At 39.8% G+C, this 27,105-nt stretch overlaps 1 protein-coding gene across 2 annotated transcripts in view; it reads left to right on the forward strand.

Annotated features, from left to right (window-relative positions):
• The window catches only part of LOC135218377 (RNA cytidine acetyltransferase-like), a 558,384-nt gene that overhangs the window by 106,613 nt on the left and 424,666 nt on the right, over nt 1–27,105 (forward strand). For both annotated transcript variants that reach the window (XM_064254646.1, XM_064254647.1), the window contains exon 4: nt 23,263–23,485. In XM_064254646.1, coding sequence (XP_064110716.1) covers nt 23,263–23,485 — 223 coding nt within the window. The remainder of the gene's footprint in view (nt 1–23,262; nt 23,486–27,105) is intronic.

Here is a 27,105-nt window from a genome sequence, read left to right on the forward strand (position 1 = left end):
GCATTCTCAAACAGTATACATATACTTTAATACAAAACTGCAAAATATCATTGAAACATTATTTCACTTAAAGAATCCATTTATACTCTACTTAGACTTGGATATAAAAACCATAGTTTCTCTCTCTCTCTCTCTCTCTCTCTCTCTCTCTCTCTCTCTCTCTCTCTCTCTCTTCGTATTTTCCGACGAAAATAATCACTAATTAGTGTATTTTGATGTTTATTTCATGACTAAATACATTTTTATAATACAAAAATGATTTACTAATTTTCAATATTAATTTTGATTAATACAGTATTAGTAAGTTTAATAAGTTGAAATGATATCACATAATAAAGATAATAATTCTCTCTCTCTCTCTCTCTCTCTCTCTACTACAAAGATGTATGTTTTTTGTATGATAATAATAAATGATTTGTTTACTATTTTCAAAATATTAATATTAATTTTATACAGCAATAATATCAATTCATTAAAGAAAATACCGTAGTGAATTAGTAAGATTTTAGCTTATATTTTTAAATATCTAACTTCCCTGGTAGTTACATATATATAGCTTAATCCCGCCGATTCGTCGCGCGCACGGCAGAAATTCAAAATTCGCGGCTATCGCCGATAGACGGTCAGGTGATCATACCTGTGCTCCCTCTATGTAGGTATCTGGAACCATTCCCATTTGTCCTCAGAAATTCCCTGCCGTCGCTCGGTGCAGCACGTTTGGAAATTCGCTCTTCTTTGTTTGGGTTTGCTACAATTGGTGAAGTACCCATTTTCTTTTGCTTGATTTTTTCGTTGATGGCTTTCGCTGATATTGGATTTTTCTTTGCTTTTCTTTGTTCTTAGATAGACTTTGCTGTTGTCGACCTGGGTTTTTCTCTGATTTTGGTTTTTCTCAAGATGGCTGACTCTGTTGTGAGAATGTGTGTGAAGGGGTGCAAGACCCGGCTTCCTAAAGCCTCTCTTGACCCCCACTCTATTTGTAAGCATTGCAGAGGACACGTTTGTACTTTGGAAGATAGATGCAATGAATGTGAGAGTCTGTCGGAGAGAGATTGGAGAGAATATGATAGGTATGTGAGACGTCTAGAAAAAGACAGAATTAGGAGAGCTAGATCTTCTAGTGTTCTTTCTTCTAGATCTTCTGTTAATTTGCCCCCCTCTAACGTATCTAAATCTAATGATCCTGATCCTAAGGTAGTAGTACCAGATCCTCCTACGGTGTCGGAGGTAAGTGAACCAACCATGAAGGATATTATGGCTGCAATTTCTGCCTTAGGAGTACAAGTGAAATCCCTTACTACAGATAAGGAAGTGATGTGGGGTGCAGTGCGGGGTTTACAGCGTAAATTCGGTGATAGTGATAGTGTAGTGGAGGGTGCGTCCGTTCGTGTCTGTCATGCTCCTAGCCCCAGACCTCTTCCATGCTCCCCAGCCCCTGGGAGAAGGAACGTCGACAGGCTAAGGGAGGTGAGAGACGTTGAACAGCGAACGGGCGTCCCCTCGAGTGATCCTGTTGACGCATCCCAGGACGCTCTCCCTCGCCACAGGAAAGGTGAGATGAGGAAGTGTTCGTCTTCGTCTGATGACGCAAGACCTCGACGCGGTTGGCGTCAACCCCTGGAATCAAGACCTCTCAAGAGACGCAAGTCCCCCGTAATGTTGCAACCGTCGTGCAGTAATTGGAGCTCGCCGGAGAAGTTCTTGTCAGAAGAAGACGACGCATCTGCTCCGAAGCAGAGACGCATGACACACAGCTCATCGGAAGAAGGAGACGTTTGTATTACATCGGTGCATGCTTCTCCCCCTCCCCCGGATTGGGAAGTGTCACAAGGAGCGTCTCCACCTCGTCGACAGAATTTCGCTACTAGTGTCTCCGAAGCGGTAGACTTGCGGGCAGTGCTACCTTCAGTTATTTCCCAGCAGCAAGAGGCACCGCAAGCAGCGTTCTTGTCGGGACTACAACAGTCCATTTCGTCCCTATTTGACGCTTTCAAGTCACAAGGATTGAATGAAGAGACGCGCAAGAGAGAACCTAAGGACGTTAATAGACCAGTCAAGAGGACCCGATCGGAAACGGCTAAGAGAGACGTTTCCTGTCAGCGTGACGCAGACTCGCTGCAAGCTGCAGCGATAGTAGACGCTCCCTCGCAGCAAGTTGGACGCGTAACGGAAGGCGTCAAGGAGCGTGGACGCTCCGTCGCAGGCTGGACGCAGGTCAGGACGCAATCAGAACAGGACGACGGAACGTTTTTTTCTCCCGCTCGTTCGACTTCAGACAATATCAACCTACTGGAAGAAGTTTCGGACGATGAGACACAAGAAAATCTACACGAAGCGGATCTCAAGAGGTTACTTGCGGTCTTAGCAGAATTGTATCCATCAGATTTTCAACAGGCAGTTCCTCGAAGTCCACCCTCGCAATTTTTGAAGGGTAGACCTCAGAAGTCTTCCTCCTTTAGGAAGACGGTGTTGGCTAGATCGGCCAAGAAAGCTTTTTCAACGCTGAATGATTGGATTTACAAGAAGAAGGAACAGGGTAGGACTACCTTTTCCTTCCCTCCTACAAGATTGGCCTCTCGCTCGAGCGTGTGGTACGAGACTGGGAAGCTCTCGGTTTTGGGAGTTCCTGCCTCCTCCCAAGGAGACTTCTCCAGGCTTGTAGATGCATCGCGTAGGACTGCCATGTCCAAGGCTAAGATTATGTGGTGTTCTGAAATAGACCACTTACTGAAGGGCATTTTCAGAACCATTGAAGTCTTCAGTTTAATGGATTGGACTCTTGGAGCTCTCGCGGATGTGTCCGACGGCAAGAACGAGACACTAATGCATTTGATTGCCTGTCTAGATAAAGCAGTAAGGGACGGCACTGTCGAGCTAACGGCCCTATTCGCAGCGGGCATTCTTAAGAAGAGGGCTATGTTTTGTTCTTTTCTTTCGTCGGGAGTGACGTTGGCGCAGAAGTCGGAACTTTTATATGCTCCATTAACGAAGCAGCTATTCCCTTCAGAGCTGGTTAAGGATTTGTCGGCTGCTCTTGCGCAAACAAGCTACGCAAGATTTGATTACTAGGACTGCTAGGAAGGTCCTTCCGGCTAACTTTTTAGCCAGGAAAGAGAAGGAGACTCCTCCCACGCGTCAGCCCTTTCGTGGGAAGACTTTTGCGAGAGGAAACCAGAGGACGGCTGCTGGAGGGCAACCCAGGAAAAACCCCTAAGCTGCAGCCTAACCCAAGAAATGATTTGTCAGCCTCCAGACACGTGTGGGAGCCAGACTTTCTCACTACTGGCAAGAGTGGAAACTAAGGGGAGCGGACGAATGGACAATCGAGGTTCTGAAGGAAGGATACAAGATCCCCTTCCTAAAGAAGCCCCCTCTTTCGTCAGAGCCGTTAGAGTTGACAGCCACTTATTCAGGAAACAAAGCAACAGCTCTGCAGGAACAAGTCGATCAGATGCTGTCAAAAGCGGCGATAGAGATAGTAGAAAACACCTCTTCGGAGGGATTTTACAACAGACTTTTTCTCGTGCCAAAGAACTCGGGGGGTTGGAGACCCGTCCTGGACGTAAGCCCTCTGAACAAATTCGTAAGCAAGGTCAAGTTTGCGATGGAAACAGCAGCGTCAGTCCTAGCAGGCACCAGACAGGGGGACTGGATGGTGTCGATAGACCTGCAGGACGCGTATTTCCACGTCCCCATTCACCCGGATTACAGGAAATACCTGAGATTTGTTCATCGGTCAAAAACGTATCAGTTCAGAGCACTTTGTTTTGGACTAAACACGGCTCCTTACGTTTTCACTCGAGTGTTGTCGAACGTATCCCGGTGGTTACATCTGGAAGGGGTACGGATTTCGATGTACCTGGACGACTGGATAATCAGAGCCAAGTCGCAAGTAAAGTGTCTGGAGGATCTACAAGCAACTATGAAGTTAACACAACAGTTGGGGCTGTTAGTAAATCTAGACAAATCACAACTGAATCCTTCGCAAGACATCATATACCTGGGGATGAGGATTCAGTCAGTGATTTTTCGGGCTTTTCCAGCCCCGAATCGCATTCTAGAGTGCTTAAGAAAGGTGAAGCTCTCCTAGGGAGATGGTCCTGCTCGGCGAGGGAGTGGATGAGTCTGCTGGGGGACCCTTCCTCGATCGAGCATTCGTCTCTCTGGGAAGACTACACCTTCGTCCTCTTCAGTTCATCTAGCAAGTTTTTGGACGAGAGACAAAGACCTAGAGACTTGGATTCCGATTCCTCGGGCAATCAAGGATCAATTGAGTTGGTGGACGACCACAAGAAACTTCAAGAGGGCCTCGAACTTCAACAGAAAAACCCCGACCTAGTGTTGTATTCAGATGCATCAGACATGGGATGGGGTGCAACACTGGGGAAGGACGAGATCTCTGGTCGATGGCAAGATCATCAAAAAGAATGGCAATATCAATGTGAAGGAGCTGACGGCCATTCATTTAGCCCTTCAGCACTTCAGGAGGAAGTCGAGAACAAGGTAGTGCAGGTCAACGCGGACAACCCACCACGGCGTTAGCCTACATAAAGAAGCAGGGAGGCACTCGTTCGGACTCCCTTTACGAGGCAGCAAAGTATCTTTTGTTGTGGGCGAAAGAGAGGAAACATTACGCTTCTAACTCGCTTCATAGAAGGAGGAGAAGAACGTCAGGGCGGATCTCCTCAGCAGAGAAAGACAGGTGCTCACGACGGAGTGGGACCCTACATCACGATGTATGCAACAGACTTTGGAACTGTTGGGGACAACCAACAATAGACCTCTTTGCGACGCAGAAGACAAAGAGACTACCTGTTTATTGCTCGCCAATTCCAGATCAAGAAAGCAGTAGCAGTGGACGCTTTCCTCATGGATTGGGAAAAGACTAAACGCATACGCCTTCCCCCCATTCAAGATCCTAGACAGAGTCCTGAAAAAGTTCAGGGAATCAGTCAACGCCCGAATGATCCTGATAGCTCCGTTTTGGCCCACGAGACCTTGGATCACGGAGGTGATGGAATGGCTGGTAGACATCCCCAGATCGTTACCCTGTCGGAGCGATCTACTCAAACAGCCACAACTTAGAGAGATACCATCAAAATCTTCTCGCTCTCACCTAACTGCCTTTTTACTATCGAAAAAACTGGCAAGAGCAAAGGGCTTTTCGAGGGAAGCTGCGAGAGCAATCGCAAGAGCGAGGAGGACGTCCACGATCAAATTATATCAATCTAAGTGGGACGTCTTTAGAGAATGGTGCAGGATTAGAAACATTTCCTCTTCCAATACCTCTATAGTTCAAATAGCAGACTTTTTGTTGTTTTCTAAGAAACCAACAGAAAACTAGCTGTCTCTACCATCAAAGGATACCGTAGTATGCTTGCATCCCTTTTTCGTCATAGGAACATTGACGTATCAGGAGACAAAGATCTCTCGGACCTCATAAGGTCTTTCGAGACGGCTAAAAGGAGGGACAATCCAACCCCCTCTTGGAATTTGGATGTTGTTCTGTCTTTCTTGACTTCGAGTAGGTTCGAACCCCTCGACAAGGCTTCATGGAAGGACCTCACCAAGAAGACTCTATTCTTGGTTGCGTTGGCAACGGCCAAGAGAATAGGAGAACTGCAAGCCTTTAGCAAGAATGTAGGCTTCAGTGGGGAAAATGCAGTCTGCTCGCTACAACTGGGTTTTCTCGCAAAAAATGAGAATCCTTCGCATCCATGGCCTAGATCCTTTACCATCCCAGGGTTATCTCATTTAGTTGGACAGGAGAAAGAGAGAGGACTTTGTCCAGTGAGAGCCCTTAAGTTTTACTTACAGAAAACCAAACACTTACGAGGACAGACGGATAATCTCTGGTGTTCGGTAAAGAAGCCTTCACTGCCTTTGTCTAAGAATGCACTGGCGTTCTTTATAAAAGACTTGATAAGGGAAGCTCACCAGAACTGTGAGGAGAAAAGCTTTCCAATCCTCAAAGTAAAGGCGCACGAGGTAAGAGCTGTGGCTACTTCGATGGCGTATCGCCACAACAAGTCGATGAAGGCTATTTTAGAAGCAACCTTTTGGAGAAGCAAGTCGATCTTCGCAGATTGCTACCTCAAAGAGGTACAGACCCAATATGAAGATTGTTGCTCCCTGGGTCCGTACGTTGCCTCCGGCGCCGTAATTGGAGAAGGTGCTACTGCCTCTAACCGGTAACCTCTCTTTATTTTTCTATACCCTTGCTTTTCTTGAACTTGGTATCACAGGTTGTCTGTGAAGGTTGCAGCAACCTTCCACAGTCTGGGATGCAAGTCTTAGTCAGGTTTTTTTTATGGTGTGTGTTTTTAGTGTGTTAGTTGGTCAGGTGGTCAACTCATTGTCCATGGCTTTGCCAGGATAGCAAGGGTGGTGGTCTAGTCATGTTAAGGTCGAGGACCGTGTGACAGCCCCACAGAGACTTTCCACAGCCCCCTGGGTGGATCGCTGGGTCTCTCAAGGAATGCAGGCTTATGAGGCAGGAAAACTTTGAAGCCAGCTTCCTTATCAGGTAAGAACCAGATTATTATTGTCAGCTGATTGTAGCAATTATTTTACGAATTCCCAACGGTGTATAGGTTCTCTAACCCACCACCAAAGGTGTTAATCAGCTATATATATGTAACTACCAGGGAAGTTAGATATTTAAAAATGGTATTTTCATTTAAAATAAGTTTTTAATATACTTACCTGGTAGTACATATATAAAAGGTCCCACCCTCCTCCCCTCTGAGAACAGGGGCATGGAATGTTCTGAGGACAAATGGGAATGGTTTTCCAGATACCTACATAGAGGAGCACAGGTATGATCACCTGACCATCTATCGGCGATAGCCGCGAATTTTGAATTTCTGCCGTGCGCGCGACGAATCGGCGGGATTAAGCTATATATATGTAACTACCAGGTAAGTATATTTAAAAACTTATTTTAAAATGGAAATACCATATTTAAAAAATTATGGAAGAATGAAGGAAATCCCAGTCTTCTTTCTGTAACCTTTCTCTAACTCCAGGTACTAAAACTGTCAGATATATTAAGTTCTGTGACAGCCAGGAGGGGTGGGGAAGAGCTGCTGTGTTGCCATCAAGTGCTCATGAAATTTCCCCCCCCCTCTCTCTCTCTCTCTCTCTCTCTCTCTCTCTCTCTCTCTCTCTCTCTCTCTCTCTCTCTCTCTCTCTCTCATTTACTGAGACTCAAGATTTTTTATGTACTTGTACTATTTGTTTTTAATACTTTCAAATAATAATAATAATAATAATAACTGTAATTACAAAATTCATATGTGATAGTATTTTAAAGAAGTACAATACTAATCTATCCATGTCACTTTTAATTAAGGTTAACTCTCTCTCTCTCTCTCTCTCTCTCTCTCTCTCTCTCTCTCTCTACTCTCTCTCTCTCTCTCTCTCTCTCTCTCTTTTGCCACACAAGATAATAATGTGTCATAGTTGTAACTCCCTCCCTCTCTTTCGCTGGAAGCGTTATAAGTATTTTTTGAAAGAACAGAGAGAGATAAACACTCTCTTCTACTCTCTCTCTCTTCTCTCTCTCTCTCTCTACTCTCTCCTCTCTCTTTTAACCGAGATGAAAGAATTTTTTATGGTGCTAGTATGTAAAATGTTTATTAATAATTTCAGAATATAATAATAATAATAATAATAATAATAATAATAATAAAACTGTAATTAGAACATTCATAATGGTCGTATTTTAAGAGATGAAAATGACCTTTCCATTTCACTTGTAAGGATAATTCCTCTTTCTTACTGAGATGAGAATTTTTATTTCAAATAATAATAATAAATAATAATAATAAATAATAATAGAATAATAATAATAATAATAATAGAAGTAGTAATAATACGATAACTAATTTCAAAAGAAAATTCTTCCCTTCGTCTTTTTCTGTATCAGTTTCCTTACCTCATAACTCCAGTGACACTCGGAGCTGGGAAAGTAACAATGCCATACAATGGTCAACGAATTTAATGGTTTTATGTAATATCTCTCTCTCTCTCTCTCTCTCTCTCTCTCTCTCTCTCTCTTGTATTTTAATGAAAATATACAGTAATTTGTGAAGAATGCACAGTGTTGCCACATGTAAAAAAGTAAATAGTGTAATTTTAGAGATACGGCCCTAAGAAAAATTGCAAATTAGTGAAATTTTCCCTGTGGACATGTTTTCAAGAACGTCGTTCCGGCTTACAACGATTTTCGGGTTACGACGCGTCTTAAGAACGGAACCCCCGTCGTAACCCGGGGACTGCCTGTATATGGGGGTATAGGGTGAAAAATGCAAAGTCATGAAAAAATTCATGGAGCTTCATATGGCAATTGAGAATACGTATACGAAATATTTCGTCAAAATTCCTCTTATTTTCGTAGTTACAGGGTAATTAGTTAACGTAACTCAATAAGCCTAAAACATTGATCCGTACAAGAAAATGCAATATTTCTTCTATTATCGTAAATTTTGATAATTATTGTCAAAGAAATTGGGAGAAATGGCATCTGTAGTCATTCCCCGAGTCAAGAAGGGAGACTTCACTTCAGTCAGCTACCAAGTCCAACCATCAGTGTGAGCACAAACTTCAAGTATTCTACACTTTCGATTTCACCTCTGACATTCGCTTGCTTTTACATATGTTTATGTATGTTTCGGCAAGAATTTCATCATGCCTATGAGGAAAAGACAAGGAAAACATCTCGCTAACATACTACGAACGAAAAAATCGGCTCAAGTATTATTACAGAATATCATAATATACGCATAGTTAGTGAAGAGAGAGGGGAGGGTTGCGTAGTAAGGGTTGCGTAGTAACGCCCCCGTTTTGCCTGACAGCACACGTCACACTGTGCCCAAGGCTACGGTCTTTGAGCAAAGAGATCTTCATTTATGATAAATAATAAAGTTTTGGTATTTTAATACCCAAAGTGGAATATGAAATTCATAATAATCATGATTTATTAAATTGTCTTTGTAAAAAGAGAGTACACCTTCGAGTTTCACCTCTGACATTCTCTTGCATTTACGTTTGTTTATCTTTGTTTCGGCAAGAATTTCATCATGCCAAAGAGGAAAATACAAGGAAAACATCTCGCTAACATACAGAAGAAGAAAATTCGCTGTAATAAGCCGAGTTAGTGAAGGGGAGAGAGAGAGTTGTGTAGGAAGGAGTGCCCCATCTTGCCTCAAGCAGTGCCCCAGGCTACAATATATGAGCAAAGGGATCATCATTTATGATTAAATTATGATAAATAAAATAGTTTTGGTTTATTAATACACAAAAAAGAAATATACATTCATAATAATCATTTTTATTAACATTTTCTTTATAGAAATACGAAGGAAAACTGTGAACGGCCGTATCTCAAAACTATACTTATTGACCTTCAAAATCTATCTTCTCACTTAGTTTTAAAGCTATAACATTTGAATTTGGTATATAACTCAGAAAGACATTATAGAACAATCAAATTGAGCCCTTTTTTCCAATTTTTGTTTTGTCTTTTTTTTATAAATTTTTTTCTCCTGATTCATAGGGCTTTTTTTTTACCATATTGAAAAATTCATATCTAGCAAAAAAATGACTTTTAGAAAAAAAAAAAAACTCCTCATTCGATTGGAGGTCTACATCAGGTCTATATATGGTAGTAATCTTAGGTCTTAATATTAAATATCAAGGGAGGAGATAGAATTTAAAAAAATTGTTATTTTCGGGATAAATCACCCTGGCGTCACAAAACCGAAGGTCAGAGGCGAAAATCATATGCGGTTTGGAGATGTCCCAAGTCACCTTATTAAGTAGTATGAATATCAAAGTCCTGTCCTTAAAAAATGGCATTAGCCGGCCGGCCCCCTTAAAAAAGATAAGAGTGCGAGTGTTTGAAGAGTAGGATCAGTTAGTTGTGAGCGAGAACAGCAGTGTTAAAGATGTGGTAAGCCAGGACACAAAAAAATGAATGTCGGTGTGCGTTAGGAGCGTGCTTCAGATGTAGGCAAACGGGGCATTTAGTGAGCGAGTGTAAGAAAGATAGGGATATTAAGTGTTACAGGTGTGGACAGGTAGGGCACATAGCTAGTGGATGTCAAGGTACCCGTATGAACGTGGTTTGTGGCAACTGCAGGAAGAATGGGCATTATGCTAGGATGTGTAAAGAACAGCGTGCAAAATGTGTTGAATGTGGAATGGAAGGTCGCATGGCGAGTGTGTGTAGGCGAAAGAGGATGAGTCAGGTTGGGAATCCTGGAAACTAGTGAAAAAGGGATTCAGTTGGGTGGATCCTCTGGTATGTGGACGATAAGAGTGATGCATGTGTGTGAAGGATTGTTGCATGAAAAGGGGTTTGGGGATAGAGCTCATGAATGTATGAGTGTAAAAGTGAGATGCAAAGGGGTGCGTTTCGTTGCTTTGATTGATACCGGGTGCAGTGTCAAATGTTTTTTTTAAGAATGGATGTGACAAAAGTTTTGGAGTAAATGTGAAGTTGGGGAGTATAAAGGGGAGGTACGAGGAATAGGAAATTTGGGTATGCCTGTCGTGGGAGTGGTGCACGAAAATGTAGAAATCGGATGGGTGGTGGTGGATAAAAGGGACTTTTAGGTGATCGAGGGAGTGAATGATAAGTATATGTTGTTGGTGTATGGGTTCTTGAGGAAGTGTGGGATGGTGGTCCATCCAAGCGGGAATATGGTTGAGTGTCATATGAAGGGGAACGTATGTGGAGAGGTGTACTTAGGTAGGAATGGGGAGGTAACCGGTGAAATATGGAAGAGGGTGCTGTTAATTGCGAAAGATAGTGTAAAGGTGCCGCGAGAAGTCAGAGAAGTTGTTAGTGTGAAAGTTGCATGGCCGGATAGTCTTGGGGTTGTCAAAGGTGACAAGTGTGCATATGTGGTTGAGGGTGTGGATGCGAGCAAGTTGGTAAGAGCAAGCGTGCATGTATACGACAGGATTTTGGATACAGAGAATCCACGTTTTTTGTAGCCTCATTGCCAAGTGTTAGGAAAAAGCGAGTGTGGGGTATACATGAAGGTGATTCTGTGGGGTTGCTGTACACGTTGGTGAGCACTGATGAAGAAAGATATGTTGAGGTGCGGCAGGTGATGACAGGTAGTGTGAAAAAAGGTGATGATTGGGAGTATGACAAGTTAAGAGGAAGAGTTAAGGTTGATGAGAATGTTAGTGACAATGAGAGGAGGCGGTTAATGCAGATGTCATGGGATAGGCGGGTTGCGTCGAGTCGTAGGGACGAGGATTTTTGGGGTTCTAAGCCCTCCAAATTCAAGATAGTTTTGGAAGATGATACCCCCATATATAAGCATCCTTGACACTTTTCCCCGGCTATTACCCGAGAGACTGAGGAGCAGTGTGAGGAGCTTGAGAGAGTGGGAGTGATAGAGAGTGAGAGTGCCTGGAATAGCCCCATAGTAAGCCGGATGGAAGTCTGAGGATGTGTGTAGATTATTGGAGGGTGAATGAAGTGACTGTGAAGGAGAAATTTCTGATGAATTTAGTGTCTGATTGTGTGTACAAGATGCATGGGATGAGAGTGTTTACCTACCGTATATTTTGGCGTATAAGTCGACCCTTTAGCCGCAAAAAATCATGCCAAAATTAAGGGGTCGACTTATCTAACGGTAACAAAAAGTGAATCTTTTATTATTTTGGCGAATCGGTACAGGAATCCAGGCTTTACAGTTGGCTAATAACAATGACAGCCTTGTTGAGGTATCTATGTATGTAAATACCAGTATTAAAAACATTTCACACTGTAATAAGACAATAATAATATAAGAACATCCATTACCTTAAATAAAATGAAAAAATCAAAGTAACTTGAAGAAACCCCAATCGCACAGCAAGTGTAAACATTGATTCTGGTGAATCAACTGCAGGTTCGTTTTCCCTCAAATGAGCCTGTTTATGCCATAGAAGAACCAATGGTCAAGGAATATTCCAACATAATAAAATACCGGCACGTCGTTTTAACAAACCAATCAAAACATTAACTTGAGTGGCAGTTTGTACATACATATATACGTAAGCTGTTATGCAGCGTTAGTTAGCGCTGTTTGTTTACATTACACTCGAGTAACGTATCTTCCGTTTTGTCATTTCTATCATATTTGCCGGTATTCATCTTTTATATATTACACAGATTTGTTAATATACCGAGTATATTACCTGTATTTCTTATGGTAAGTAGAGCAACATATGTGCCGTAATAATATTCAGGTTATGTTATATGATACGTTTTACCCTGCTGCTTATACTAAGCGTATGGTTGGCCTCACATATGTACCGTAATAACATTTAGGTTATTTTATATGATACGTTTTAACCTGCTGCTTATTTTGAGCGTACGGTTGGCCTCACATTTTATAGGTCGACTAATATACCCGATATTAGTTAAAATCATAAAAATCTACTCGGAATTAGGGGGGTCGACTTATACGCCGAAATATACGGTAATTAGACCTAGTAAGGGGCTATTACCAGATGCCTCTTGAGGAGGGGAGCAGGCCTGTTACTGCTTTTTCAAGTGGTAGTTCCCACTACCAGTATAAACGGTTGAGTTTTGGGTTGGCTAACGTGCCTGCTGCCTTTCAAAGGGGAATGAATGGGGTTTTGGCTGGGTTTGAGAGAAGGAAGGTGACTGTGTTTATAGATGATATTTTGATTGTGAGTGAAACTGTTGGAGGAGAATATGGAGCTGCTTGAGAAGGTGTTAGAGCGATTGGAAGAGGTTCGAGTGATAGTGAAGCTGGAGAAGTGTACTACGTGGTTAGCTGGGGAAGTAGAATTTCTTGGTCATAAGGTGAGTGCTAGTTGCATAAGGAAGAGTGAAAAGTTTGTGGAAAAGATAGGGGAGTTTACACGTCCCTGGACCGTGTGCGAGTTAAAGGGTTTTTTCGGGTTGATTGATTTTGGGAGGAAGTTTTTTAGGGATTGCTCAGGTAGAGGGAAGCCGTTGACTGAATGGACAGGGGAGAAAAAATTGTACTAAGCCAAGGTGGGATGATTGAATTGTGGATCATTTGAGAGATGTCACCTTGGCTTTTCCAGACTATAGTGAGGATGCATGTGAGCTTGAGCTTGATACTGATGCGAGCAAGGTTAGTATGGGAGGGTGTTTAGCTCAGATGCAAGAGGTGAATGGGGAGGAACAGTTGAGAGTAATTGCGTATGTAAGTAAAGCTTTTAATAAAGCGGAGCGGAAGTATTCAGTGGTTGAGAAGGAGCTTGCGGCAATAAGGTTTTGTGTGAAAGCGTTGAAAGTGTTTTTGTATGGGGTAAGATTTATCCGGACGGACCATCAGCCATTAGTGTATATGATCAAGAAGGAGAGTGTGAATGCTAGGATTGCGAGGATGATTGAAGATTTGAATGAGTTTGATTTTAGGTTAGAATCTGTGCCAGGGAGTAAAAATATGATTACTGATGCAATGTCTAGGATGCAAGGTAGGGCAACGGTGTCGTGAAGAGTGACTGGGGTCCGAATGTGGTGCCTGAGGGTTTGGTTGTAAAAGAGAGGTTTGAAGGGGTGACAGTGTGTGAATGATTGTTTTCACCATTGAAAGACTTGGAAGGGAGAGGTCTGGTTGAAGAGGTACCCGTTAGTGCGAATGGTTTGTGAGTGAGGTTGATGAGTGAAGTGCAGAAGGGAGTGGCATATACGGAGGAACAAGGTGGGGAAGAGGAAATGTTGCATAAATTGCTGTTAGCAGTAGCTGAGTTGTTTGGAATAAAGGTGTTTTTGTATTTTGGATGGGACAGACCAGTCGAGTATCGAGGGAGGATAAGTACAGGTAGTGAGCATGGGTTTTTGAGGATTCAGTGCTGGGAAAATGGTTGTAATAGGTTGGTTAGGAAAGGGGACTATGAAAGGGTTCTGAATCAGGAGTACGGAAGTGGGGAGGTAGCCGAGGATGAATCTGGTGAGGATGACTGTGATGGGGATAACCAAGTGGATGTGGCAGTGAATGTGTGTGTGTGCATGGGACTCGAGGGAAAATGGTGGCAATGGTCAGAATAAATGATAGTGAAAACTGTGATTTGGTTGATACGGGGGCACAAGCTTCCTTGGTGAGTGGGGCAGTGGTGAGTGAACTGGAGAGATGCGATTGGGAAGTGAAAAGGCGGTGTACAAGTGTGAGGATACATGGGTTTGGACAAGGAAGTGTTTTAGTGTGGGAAGAGGTGCAGTCAAAGGTTAGTTGAGGAGAGTTGGAAGTACGTAGTACATAACTATAATCATGGGAGAAAATGATATGCCAGCTTGCTTTTTGGTAGGGATGGACTTTTTGATGATGCATGATATAAGCGTAGATATAGGAAATAGGATTCTTAGTGAGGGGGGGTACCACAATAGCTAGAATTCAGAATGGCAGTGCATTTGTAGCAAACTTTGTGGGGGTGATTGATATTGCTAGAAGTGAGAATGATTTGTTGAGTGAGGAGGAGGTTGAGGGAATGCAAGATAGGTGCTTGGAGATAAATATGTTGATGCAGTGTGTTTTGGGGGGAGTGCATGTGGAAGATTGGCTGTGTGAGTTGGATGTGTATAAGAGGGTTGCTAAACGGTTTGTAGTTTGTAAAAACATAGTGTACTTTTTGCATCAAGAAGGGGTGCATGACAGGGAAGTGTATTTGCTGGTGTTTTCTGTTGAGTCAGCAGTGAGTATGTGTTTGTTGCTGCATGATCGGTTTGGGCATATGGGGAAAATTACGTTGTGGGAGTGCATGAGAGAGATTGTATGTGCCTGGGATGAATAAGATTTGTGTGGATGTGGCTGTTACGTGTGAAGAATGTCAGAGGGGAAAGTATCAGAGTGTGCATGCGAGTCCACCTGTGTTACGATTGCAGATGTAAGAGCCGTTTGAAATGCTTGTGATTGATTGTGTTTCATTGCCAAAGACTGTGAGGGGGCATGTGGGAATGATTGTGATGGTGGATCACATGAGTAAATTTCCTCTGCGGGTCCAATCAAAGATAAAAGGAGTGAAACCGTTGTATGGATGGTAGGGCAAGTGATGCCGCCTATTTATGTGTGTGTAAGCCAGCAAAAATGTTAAGTGATAATGGGCCTGAGTTTGTGGGGTGGGAATTTGAAGGAATGGGGTATTGTCCATGTGTATTCTACTCTGTATGTGCCCAGTGCGAATGGTTTGGCAGAAAGGACTGTTAGAATGATGACTGAGGTTTTGCGAATGATGCGTAAAGGCGACAATGATTGGGATATGTATGTAGGATGTGCAGTGTGGGTATATAACGCCACACTGCAGAAGAGTATAGGTATGTCTCCTTGTAAATATGTGTTGAATTTTGAAAGGATTGTTAGGCCACGGTTGGGTCTGTTAGAGAGTGATTGGGACTTGTGGAAGAAAGCGAGTGAAAGGTTTGAAAGTTTTAGGATAAGAGATAAGGTGTTGAAAGAGGTGGTTGAGATGGGCAGAATGAATGTGAATAAGTTAAGAGAGAAATTTCAAGGGCCTTTTGAGATTTTGGAAGTAGGACCGAGTGGACTGAGTTATGTGTTAGGGAGACTGTGAGTATATGTGTAAGTGATTACATAATAAAAATATGGAATGTTATTCCATATATATAAAAAACTAAAACTAAAGAGGTCAACCAGATTGCTTGCAGGAATGTGATCAGACCAGAGACGATAAAGATGACGTATACAATAACGTAGGCTAAGTTGACATGCCGTCACCTGTGGTCATTCATTTGTTTTGAAAACATTAGTCCAAGCTTCCTGCTTGAGACAACTATCGCGACCTATAATTCAAACGGCCTACGTGATTTCTAATGTGTCTCATTTTGTATGTATGTTCATATGTTCGAGCTACTCTCTGCTTCCTTTATGACTTGTAACCGAGATGGTAGGCAGAACAGAATTAGCTATCATCATTGGCAGAAGTGATCAAGCCATCGTCATTGGCAGACCTGTACAATCCTATATTCATCATGTAATCTCAGAGAATAGAACTATTTTTTATACTTCGTGTTTTGTACTAGAAACCTCACATCAGAAAAGATATCATTATGAGTTTAACACATCGTCGTCATAACCACTTCGTAAGTTATCAGCAAACCCCAAGACACTCCAATGAGTATGGAAGTGCATAACCAACCGACTTAGCGTAAGATTATCGCAAGTCTAACATTACCTCATAGGGCGCCTTGTTATACAAGGCAACAGCCCTAATATATGGGGAGGTGGATGAGGTTAGGGCACATTGTGACCAGCTCTGTAAGTGGAGGGAAGTACTGCAGTATGTTCGGGAGAATGCGATGAGTGAATGGTTGAAGGTGAATAAATGTGAGCCGAGTGTCAGGGAGCAAATGGGTTTGGAAGATCGGCAGTTGGTGTTGGTTGAGTATGGAAGAAAGCGAAGAAGGTAAGGAAAGGTAATGAAAGGGAGAAACGTGAGCTGCATGATAGAGGGGTTAGTGTTAGGGTAAAAATGGTGGATAAGGCATGTAATACGGATGACTTTGAGGGGAGGAGTGATACATGTGGCGTGTGTGGGTTTGAATTGTCAGGGTTTAGTGAAGTTTCACCCGGAAGGGAATCAGGTGGTAAGGATGTGGTTTGCAGTATGGATGAGTCTCTTCGGGAGTTTGGCAGGAGTGTAAATGAGGTAAGTGATTTGGTGGCAGAGTTACAAGAGATATTGGGACAAGAGTTAGAAAGGGTAGATGAGATAGTGAGTAGGATTTGGGAGGATAGTAGTGAGGGAGATGGTAATGGGAGTCTTGACTGGAAGTGGTCTGGGAGAAGTGGATGGTGGTGTGACTGAGAGTGTGTATGAGGGCCCTCAAACAAGATCCAAGGGAGCTGCGTCCGAGCATCTGTGGGTGTTGCGGAAGGCTATTTAGTGTAGGTGTTGTGAGTGTAAGGAGACATTGTCAAATGTAACGGGGGAGGAAGTATGGTGGAGTTATGGGAGTTTCATTTGACAACATCCTAGAGAGAGAGAGAGAGAGAGAGGGGGGGGGGGTTGTAATTGGTGTTTGGATGGTTAACGATTAAATTGGCTGTTGGTGAGTTCTGGGTTGTCTGCTGGTGCAGCTGGAGGTAGTTGTTAGAGTTCTGTGTTTTGGTCAGTCTTGGGTTAGAACCTGTAATAGTCAGTAGTGTCGGCAGCAGTTTACTGAAGGAATTGAAAGTCAGTTAAGTTGTGTGTTATTGATTTGTTGTTAGTTGCTGTTAAGTTGATATTGTTTGCTTTGGAGTTGTTGTGCCTGTGTTGTTAGATTTGTTGTGCTTGTGAAAATCTGTTGGGTTATATGTGAGTTGTTATAGTTGAGGGTTGTTGTTGTTGTTGGTGAGCTGTTGTGATTTCTTGGTGTTGTTAGTGGCTGTGTGTTACCTTTTTGTGTTGTTGTTTTTGTCTTAGTGATTGTTTTTGCAGATATCTTTTGTTGTGGTTGTATGCCTTGTTTGTTATTGAGTTGTGGTTGTGTTCCTTGGTTGTTTGCTGTGTTTTTGAGTTGTAGTTGTGTTTTTTGGTTGTTGTTGTATTTTTGAGTTGTGGGATTGTGGTCCTTGGGTGTTGCATTGTTGGGTTGTGGTCCTTGGTTGTTTTGTTGTTGTTGGTTATGTACTGGCTTGTGACAGTTGTTGGTATCTCTGTGACATCGACTGGTAGACAGCACAGCATATCCTGGAGTATCTGGAGTTGGGTGAGTACATGTGTTTGTGTTTTGTTGTTGTGTGTGTAGGTGTAGGTCAATTGTCCTGCGTGCATTCTGTAGTGTAAAGGGGAAAGTGTGACTGAGGGTAAGGTTGGCAGCTGGATTGATTAAGTTTTTGATGTGGGAGAGGGGGGGTGGGATTTTGCCTGCTTGTTTTTGAGCTTGTGATCCCGCAACAAAGTTCCACATTCAACACATTCTTTACACATCCTAGCATAATGCCCGTTTTTTTCGCAGTTGCCAAACCACGTTCAACATGTACCATGACATTTACTAGCTATGTGCCCTACCTGTCCACACCTGTAACACTTAATATCCCTATCTTTCTTACACTCACTCACTAAATGGCCTGTTTGCCCACAACTGAAGCACAGTCCTAACGCCCACTGACATGCATTCTTCCTGTGTCCTGGCTTACCACATCTGTAACACTGCTGTTCTCGCTCACAACTAACTGATCCTACTCTTCCAACGCTCGCACTCCTATCACTTTTAGGGCTAACTACGCTCACGTTACTTGCTCTAACGCTCCTATCAACCACTAGCTCTGCCATTCGCCTTGGCCCTTCTAAAACTGCCTCCCTATAGCTTTTAAATTCTGGTATAACTTCTGCTACTTCAGTCCTATGACTAACACTTCTACTCTCTTTCATACACCTACCTAGCTCGTAATCTTCTACCATTTCTAAAATGTCGTTCCACATCAACCTTTCATTCGTCCATCGCATTTTCTCCTTACGTTTCAGATTTATGAACTCATATTCGCTCTCTAGTACAGTCGCCAACAACTTTCTTACTAACTCCTCCCACTCATTTATCCTTTTATCTCCAAACTTTCCGGGCTAGTGTTTCTAACCTACAGATGTACATTGACAACGACTCACCAACATTCATTCTTGCCTCCTCAGAATCTTGCTTTCTCCTATATCTAATGCTACTCTTTATACTCTTTGCCTGTTCTACACTCCTGGCTTTCACACTCCCATACGGCACATTCCCTACACTCATCCTTACCCCATACATACGAAAGTCCCAACTTACGAAAAATCCAAGTTACGAAAGCAAAGACAAAGATTTTTTTGCCTCAGCATACAAAAATAATTCAGGTTACAAAAGGGTGTTACTGCGAGAGAAAGAGAGAGAGAGATAGATATTATCGTAGCATTTGTAAAATACTTTCACATATGATTTTTGCAATTACAATTATTATTATTATTATTATTATTATTATTATTATTATTATATGAAAATATTAATAAACATGTTACAGTGGACCCCCGTATTCGCGTTTTCCGGATTCGCGGACTCACACATTCGCGGATTTCTCTCGGGAACCTTTCCCTGCATTATTCGCAGAAAATTCGCGCATTCGCGGTATTTTTCTCTGAGAAATATCCACAAATTCCTGGTTTTTGTTATCAATTTCATCATAAAATGCACTTTTTGTGATAAAACTATTAAAAAAACCAAGTATGAAAATTTTTAGTGGTTTTTCTTAAGTTTTAACTAACAAAATAGGCTGTTTTTAGCATTTTTATAGGGGTTCCAAACATTCGCAGATTCTAACTATTCGGGGGGGGGTGTGGTACGCATCCCCCGCGAATACGGGCGGACCACTGTATACATATGTGTACCATAAAAATCTCTCATCTCAGTAGAGAGATAGAGAGAGACCTGGAGTTCGAAAGAAAGATGCGTGAAGACTGGGATTTCCTTCATTCTTACATAATTTTTGAAATTTATAAACTAAAATCTTACTAATTCAATGTAGTATTTTCTTTCTTGAAGTAATTGCTCTTTACACTAATATTAATACAGTAGTACCTCGAGATACGAAAGGCTCAACTTACGAAAAATCCAAGTTACGAAACCCAATACGAAAAATTTTACTGCTCTACATACGAAAAGTTTTCAAGATACGAAAGGTTGTTGCTATAAGTCCCGAGATTCACCCGGACCACCGAGAACAATTTTAAAACTCCAGCGCTGCCAACTGAGTAAACTCGCCACCATCCTCCCGCTCTCCCATTGGTTCCTGATGCTAGTCACCCCATAAGGTCCTGCTCTCCTATTGGTCAGCATCTACCCCTTGTGCTTAAAGTATTCTATTGGTAAAAGGTTGCTGTAAATTGAGAAACTTAGTATTCATGCAATACATTAATAAAAAAAAACATTAGGTAAAGATAGAATAAAGAATAGAAATGAATGGTTATTATACTGTTTGGTAGTTTCAGTAGTTGAAGAGAGATACTAATGACAATTTATGGCTTACTGTGTGCTAGGAAAAATGATTGCTTGGCGCTCGTTCCATACTCGTAAGACGGGTAAGATCTGAATGTAAACAATCGATTGAATGGTTTGTTTTTTGTTTGTTTGTGTATTATAGTTAATGATTAATTAATAATTATTTGAAATGAGTACATACTGATTATTTATACATTTTATTGGCATATTCTAAGCTTTTAGCTCTTAGGTTTAGATGTCAGAATCATAGACTAGGCTGCAGTAGCAACCGCTAACATAGGCTAGGCTTATTCCTAAGGGACATATGCCAAAGTCCTAATATATGCAATAAAAATGGGTTTGAACATTATTATGCAGTTGATAATACTCAAGTATTGTACAGTATTTTGCCTTTTTGGAGTCATATTTCTTCCGTCGTAACCCAAGAACATGTGTTTTAGGCCTGGAAATATAACTTTACCTGGGGTGTTTTTTGGTTTTTAGGGCTTGGAACGGATTAGCCATTTTACATGTTAAATGTGTTCCAAGATACGAAAAACTCTTGATACGAAGGCCGTCTCGGAACGGATTAATTTCGTATCTCGAGGTACCACTGTATTAGAAAATTAGTAAATCATTTATCACACAAAAAGCATACATCCCGGTAAGGGAGAGAGAGAGAATTATTAGTTATTATGTGATATCATGTAATCTTATTAAACTTACTAATACAGTATTGATCAATATTAATATTTTAAAATGAGTAAATCGTTTTTGTATCATAAAAATGTATTTAGGCATGAAAATAACATCAAAATATACTAGTTAGTGCTTATTTATTGTCGTAAAATCCCGCGAATAGGCGAATTCACCGCAAATAATGGTTAGATATGGTCCAGAAAAAAATCTGCGAATCCGGAGAACGCGAATACGGGGCCCACTGTAATATATATATATATATAGATATATATATATATATACTATATATATATATATATATATACATATATATATGATACATATATATATATATTATATATATATATATATATATATATATATATATATATATATATATATGGTATATATATATGATATATATATATATATATATATATATATATACTATATCCTATATATATATATATGTATGTTATATATATATATATATATATATCTATATATATTATATCTATATATTATTATATATATATATATATATATATATATATATATATATATATATATATATATATATATATCTATTACACATATATATATATGTACATATATATATATATATATATATAATATATAATATATATATATCACACACGCACACACAGTGGATGGAAGACGCCCCATAATTTGGCAGGTATTGGGTCGCAGACGCCATCAATAATAGCTAGAATCTGCGAATACTTAGCTATACTCATCAAATACTTCAAACCCCTCTACAAATGCTTAGCACAGCCTATTTTGTTAGTTTAAACACAAGAAACCCCCTCTTAGAATGCCTTTACCTGAATATTTTAATAGTTTTATCAGAAAAAGTGCATTTAGTCATGAAATTGACTTGAAAATATAATTGTTGAATATTTATTGGTGAAAAATAATGCAAACATGCAAATTTTCCAGGAACAATTGGCAGATATCCTTATAGAAACCTACGAATAGGTGAATCCACAAATCTTGAGAACGTGAATACGTTTTGATCAAATTTTGCGGGAAAAGTGTTCAGACTATAAATAACTTCTGGCAACTCTGACACGCCAACTGTATTAGCTTGACTTGGGATATCAGAGGGGAATGTACTGCAGGTTTCCATCCCAGGATGTCTTATAAATATTTTATAGTAAATATACTTGGGATTTGTTGCCTTAAGAGCAGGACTAAACAATCAGTATGCAGCACCCCAGGTTAAAACTTTCAGGTCAGCCAATTTAACCCTTAATTGACAGGGTAATAAATCAATATGCAGCTCCCCAGGCCAACTAAACTTTGAGGCCAGCCAATGTAAGGAAAACACTTCAATAGAAAGAGGAAGATATCCACATGGTGTAAGAAAAAAATTATAAGAAAATTTTCCCTACCTTCCACAAGTTTAAAATGACTATTTACAATCCCTTGTGGGGCCTCTTTTACAAGACAATTGTAAATTTTACGAAGTTATACATGTTTTTTCTTATTAATAAATTTATTTTGTTTTGTAAAATTTTAATTACAGCTCATACAATATCAAAACAGATAAGAAATAAAATCAGTAACAGATTTTAAGTATATTTATTGTAAAATATGTCATTTTATTGAGATAAAAAAAATCAGTATATTTTTTGGATTATGCATGTCTTTTCTATTATTTCTTTTTATATTTCTCTGCAAAATTATAATTATAACTGACATACTATTTATCATAAAAGATAAGAGCTAAAGCCAAGAGCAACCCATGGGTATATTATTAATGAGCAAATTTATAAAAAGGTGTCATGTGAGAGAGAGGCACAGTACAAATTCCCTTGAAATCAAGATCACAACTAACTCATGAGCTGCCTGTTTCCTTGCTATTGGCTAGTCTAAAAGTGGCAATTAGTAAATTTATGGGCTATAGAAGTATTGAAACCTCCCCTCTCCCTCCCCCCCAAATGATTCCTTCAAATTGATGGCACATTATATTGATGCTCACCATGAGTGAATCCATCCACCACCTAAAACTTTTTTTTACTACTCATATGAAGGTATCCATCCATTAAGGGTTAAAATAAGAGTTGTTAGAAAAAAATTTTTCCTGAGTAAAATGAACATATTTTGACAACTGTCTTTTGGAAAAGAGGCCCTGACTATGAGGGTTACTGATCATAAAACCATGGTAGGCTGCGGGATAACACAGGTAGGCTATCTGCCTACAGAAATGTCATGTACTTTGGGTGAGAAAGGGTGCAGTTACCCTTGAACATCTCTAGTTTTTACTCCATTATTTGGATTTTGCCCATATCTGACTGACCATTGGTTCTATTAATTCAGATAAATAAAGTATTACTGTATGCATATGGGAAGAGTGAAGTAAGGAAGTCGGTCAAGGTATTTTATGTAAAAAAAAGATAAGTCCAGACAGCAATTGTGTACTATAACCCTTTATTACGGAACCTCAGAAGTTAAGGTAGGAGTCTTTCTAGTGATTATTTGAAATCTTACTCAGTAGGAAATAGAGTATTCTAATCATGAAATTAGCTTTCAACATTCTGATTTAAAGGTAGATATTCTGAACCAAGTGAAATCAGGAGGTATTGACTAATATTGTGGGCTTTATATTTCAGATTTATTCTCTCTCTACCTTCCTGTTCAACATGTGCTGTTTTGGATGATCAGCTACGTATTCTTCCACTTTCATCTCATCTCAAAGACTTGCAGCCTGTCCCAAAACCATCAGCTGATGATCCACTTTTGCCACAGGAACAAGAACTAAGGGATCTTAAAGAGTCCCTTAAGGGAAACCCTCCAATTGGAATTCTTGTTGACTTATGTAAAACACTAGATCAGGTAAGAGGCTTTAATGTCTAGGACTGTAATGGTGGAAATCATGTTGATATTCCTAGAGTTTGTCATTAAGGAAGAGGCTTTAAAGTCTAAGAAGGTGTTGGTGGAAATCATGTTGATGATATTTCTTAGTTTTTTCATTAAGAGGCAGGTGCTTGTTTTCTGGTGATTTGCAAAGAGCAATAAGCAGTCATAATTTGTACTTATTCTTCTGATAATGATTGGTAGAGAAGTAGGTATCATATTTAATTATTCGTCTCATCGTGATTGGCAGATTGATGTGAATATACGTAATCCTTTTTTTTTTCATAAGCTTGTTTACTGTTCAGGGTCAAAATTTCAGTGGTAAGTTTGCAAGCAATTCTATGTTTTCTCTAGTGCATTGCCTTTCATAGCTGCCAAATCAGGAGTAACATATGTGTTAGCAAGTATCTCTCTTGTTCAGTTGTAAAGCAAATAGCTTTCATGTTCAGTTGTGAAGCAAATAGCACTCACTGGGTATGTTGTCGTTTCTAGAAAACTTCAATTTAAGGAGGAACAGGGTAGCCAGAAGATGTGGTAATATTCCAGACATTATTATTTCGTTAAAATAAAACAAAGGCACTGCCAAGCTTTTGGGAATACATTACTTTTCCCATCTTGATTGACTATATCTAAATATATTACAACTCTTTAAAATACATAATATAAAGTAAAAAAGGAACATAAAATACACAACACAAAGTAAAAAAAGGAACATAAAAACCTAAGTTAACTGTAAATCATAAAAGAGTAAAGACAAGTTACAAGAGATTACGTAAAACGCGGAACTATACTGAGAGTGAAAAAAAAACTTGAATATTCAGAATAAAAATTAAAAAAAATAAATTAAAAAGATACTGTCGTACAAAATACTGGAGAACCTACTGTGAACTGTGAAATGGCGGTCCTCTCCACCTCGCCACCATGATACCATGAGTGAGTGTTGCCATGTAACACTTTTTCATCTACCATAAACCCTCTGTATTCGCATACTCGCCTATTCGTGGACTTTTCTATGGCCTATAATCTATGTATACCCATTATTCGCAGAAAATTCACCTATTTGCAGTATATTGCACTGAAATATTCATAAATTACTAAATTTTCATATATTTTCATGAATAAATGCACTTTTTGTGATAGAACTATTAAAATACTTAGGTACTTATAAGCATTTTAGAGGGGAACTATTAGAGTTTTTTTTTTTTTTTTTTTTTGTCTTTTAACTATCAAAATAGGCAGTTGTAAGCATTTTTAGAGTAGTTTCAAGGGTTCTCGGATTTTAGCTTTTCGGGGGGTTCAGGCACCCATCCCCCACAAATATGAGGGTCTGCTGTATTTCAGAGGGAGATTACATGTGTTTCCAAGTACTGTTATTTTTAATCAAATAATTTTGTAATTCGCGTATCAATACTGGAAAAATACAAGAGGGAGAAACTAGAGAGAGGGAGGAAATAACATGGATTATATTTGTGGGCAAGTGAGATTTTTATTGTTATAAAATAATTTTGTAATTTATGTATCAAATACTTGAAAAATTGTCAGTAGCTAGATTTTTACTAATTTTAGGTAAAGTAATTTTACTGTTCATGTAGCCTTACCTTTTGCATGATGCTGACAGAGAGAGAGAGAGAGAGAGAGAGAGAGAGAGAGAGAGAGAGAGAGAGAGAGAGAGAGAGACTACCCAGCAACAACATCAGAGTCTGGAAAATTTTATCATTCATGTATCAGTAGCTAGATTTTTACTAATTTAATGTAAAGTAGCTTTACTTTTTGCATGATGCTGACAAAGAGAGAGAGAGAGAGAGAGAGAGAGAGAGAGAGAGAGAGAAGAGAGAGAGAGAGCATCAGAGCTGACGACGTACTCCATAACCTCCCCAGAAGCACAAAGTGAGTGACTGAGTGTTGCCTTGTAACACTTCTTTATTTATTTCAGAGAGATTTACTCATTTCCAAATACTAAATTTTTGTCATCATTATACATATGTGTATGTGTGTACAGTAGACACCCCCCAGTGAATAGCTAAAATCCGCAAATACTTAAAACCCCTCTAAAAATTCTTAGAACTGGCTGTTTTGACACCGAGTATTTTAGTAGTTTTATCACAAAGGGCATTTAGTCACAAAAATGATATGAAAGTACAGTCATCTGTGAAGATTTCTCGGTGAAAAATACTACGAATAGGTGAATTTCCTGTGAATAATGGTTATACTGTATATATGGACCATAGAAAAATAAGCAAAATTGCGAGTCTGCGAATAGCGTGGGCAATTGTATATTACAAAGTATACATCTAAATTTCTGAATCTAGATAGCCAGTAATAATGTTTATTTCGCTTCATCATATGCCTGGCAGTGTGTACCACCTTTGAGTACTTAGTAATATACTCCAATCATCTCCAATACAGGCAGTCCCTGGCTATCGGCCATCTGGTTTTATGGTGCTTGTTTGGCGCCAAAAATTGCCAAAAGCCAAAATGCACTGATTTCAGGTTATGTGTCGATAGTAGAGTATCGGCGCTGATATGTACCTAACAGAGGCGACTTTAACAAGTTATTGGCACCAAAATCCAGTTATTGGCATCAATAAGCACCATAAATTGCTGATTTTGGGTTATCAGTGATTTTTGCTTAATATCAAGCTGTCTGAATGGAACCCTCGCTGATAACCAGGGACTGCTCGTACTGTTTGTTTTGCTCCAAACCCTTCAAACCACAACCTAATCGTTTGAGGTCTAGATCTGAAAAGAGGAAGATTGGTAGTATGTGCATACCACCTTGATGTACGAGGTACTATGCAGTAATAGTCTTGAATGGTGGTAAGTACATTTACAAAAATTTCTATTTTTGGCCCAAGCAAGTGATTGTAAGTGCATATAGCTGACGTTGATCAAACATTCCAGGTTAAAGTAGAAGGTCATGAGATTTAAAATGCTGCTTCTCAGAGATCTTCCATATTTGTTGAATTTTATCAGTGTGGCATAAATTGTAAGTCTTAATCTTTTCAGTTGGGCTTATAGTTGTGACAAGCCAGATGTTATCAATCTTAGGGGTGATTGTATCTATGCTGTAATTATTTTGATAAGTGTTGCTACAGTGTTTGATCCATGATCTTTCAATTTAGTCCAATCCATGACCCCTTGTTAGTCCTGAGAACTTTTGGATGCTTCTCAATTTTATTTCAGTAATTTGCATGCACTATACCCTACCCACTATTTCTTATCGTACTAGAAGGTAGTGGCAAACATTTCAAACTAACTGAATACATACTCAGGTTTAAGCTTCATGTAAAGTAGTGGGTTTTTTGAAAAAAAATGTAATTTCCAAAAGCAAAATTAATTTTTTTAAATGCATACCCATTAGATTACACAAATTGTCCTCCTGTCCCTTTATCTCTCTTAAATGAGGTCAGAGAATTCAAAAATTGAAACTAAGTACCTGTCATGAGTATGCAATGGTGTCATGCACATATATCCAGGTGGAACTAGAAATGTTTCAAATTTATTTATTTATTTTTACATTTGAATAGTTGAGTAATGCATAACGGCTGGTGTAAGAATTTGTTTGTACTGTTAAGAAAATTTTGCTTTTAAGAAATCAT

The sequence above is a fragment of the Macrobrachium nipponense genome, chromosome 9 (assembly GCF_015104395.2).
Source record: "Macrobrachium nipponense isolate FS-2020 chromosome 9, ASM1510439v2, whole genome shotgun sequence".
NCBI classification, from domain to species: Eukaryota; Metazoa; Arthropoda; class Malacostraca; order Decapoda; family Palaemonidae; genus Macrobrachium; species Macrobrachium nipponense.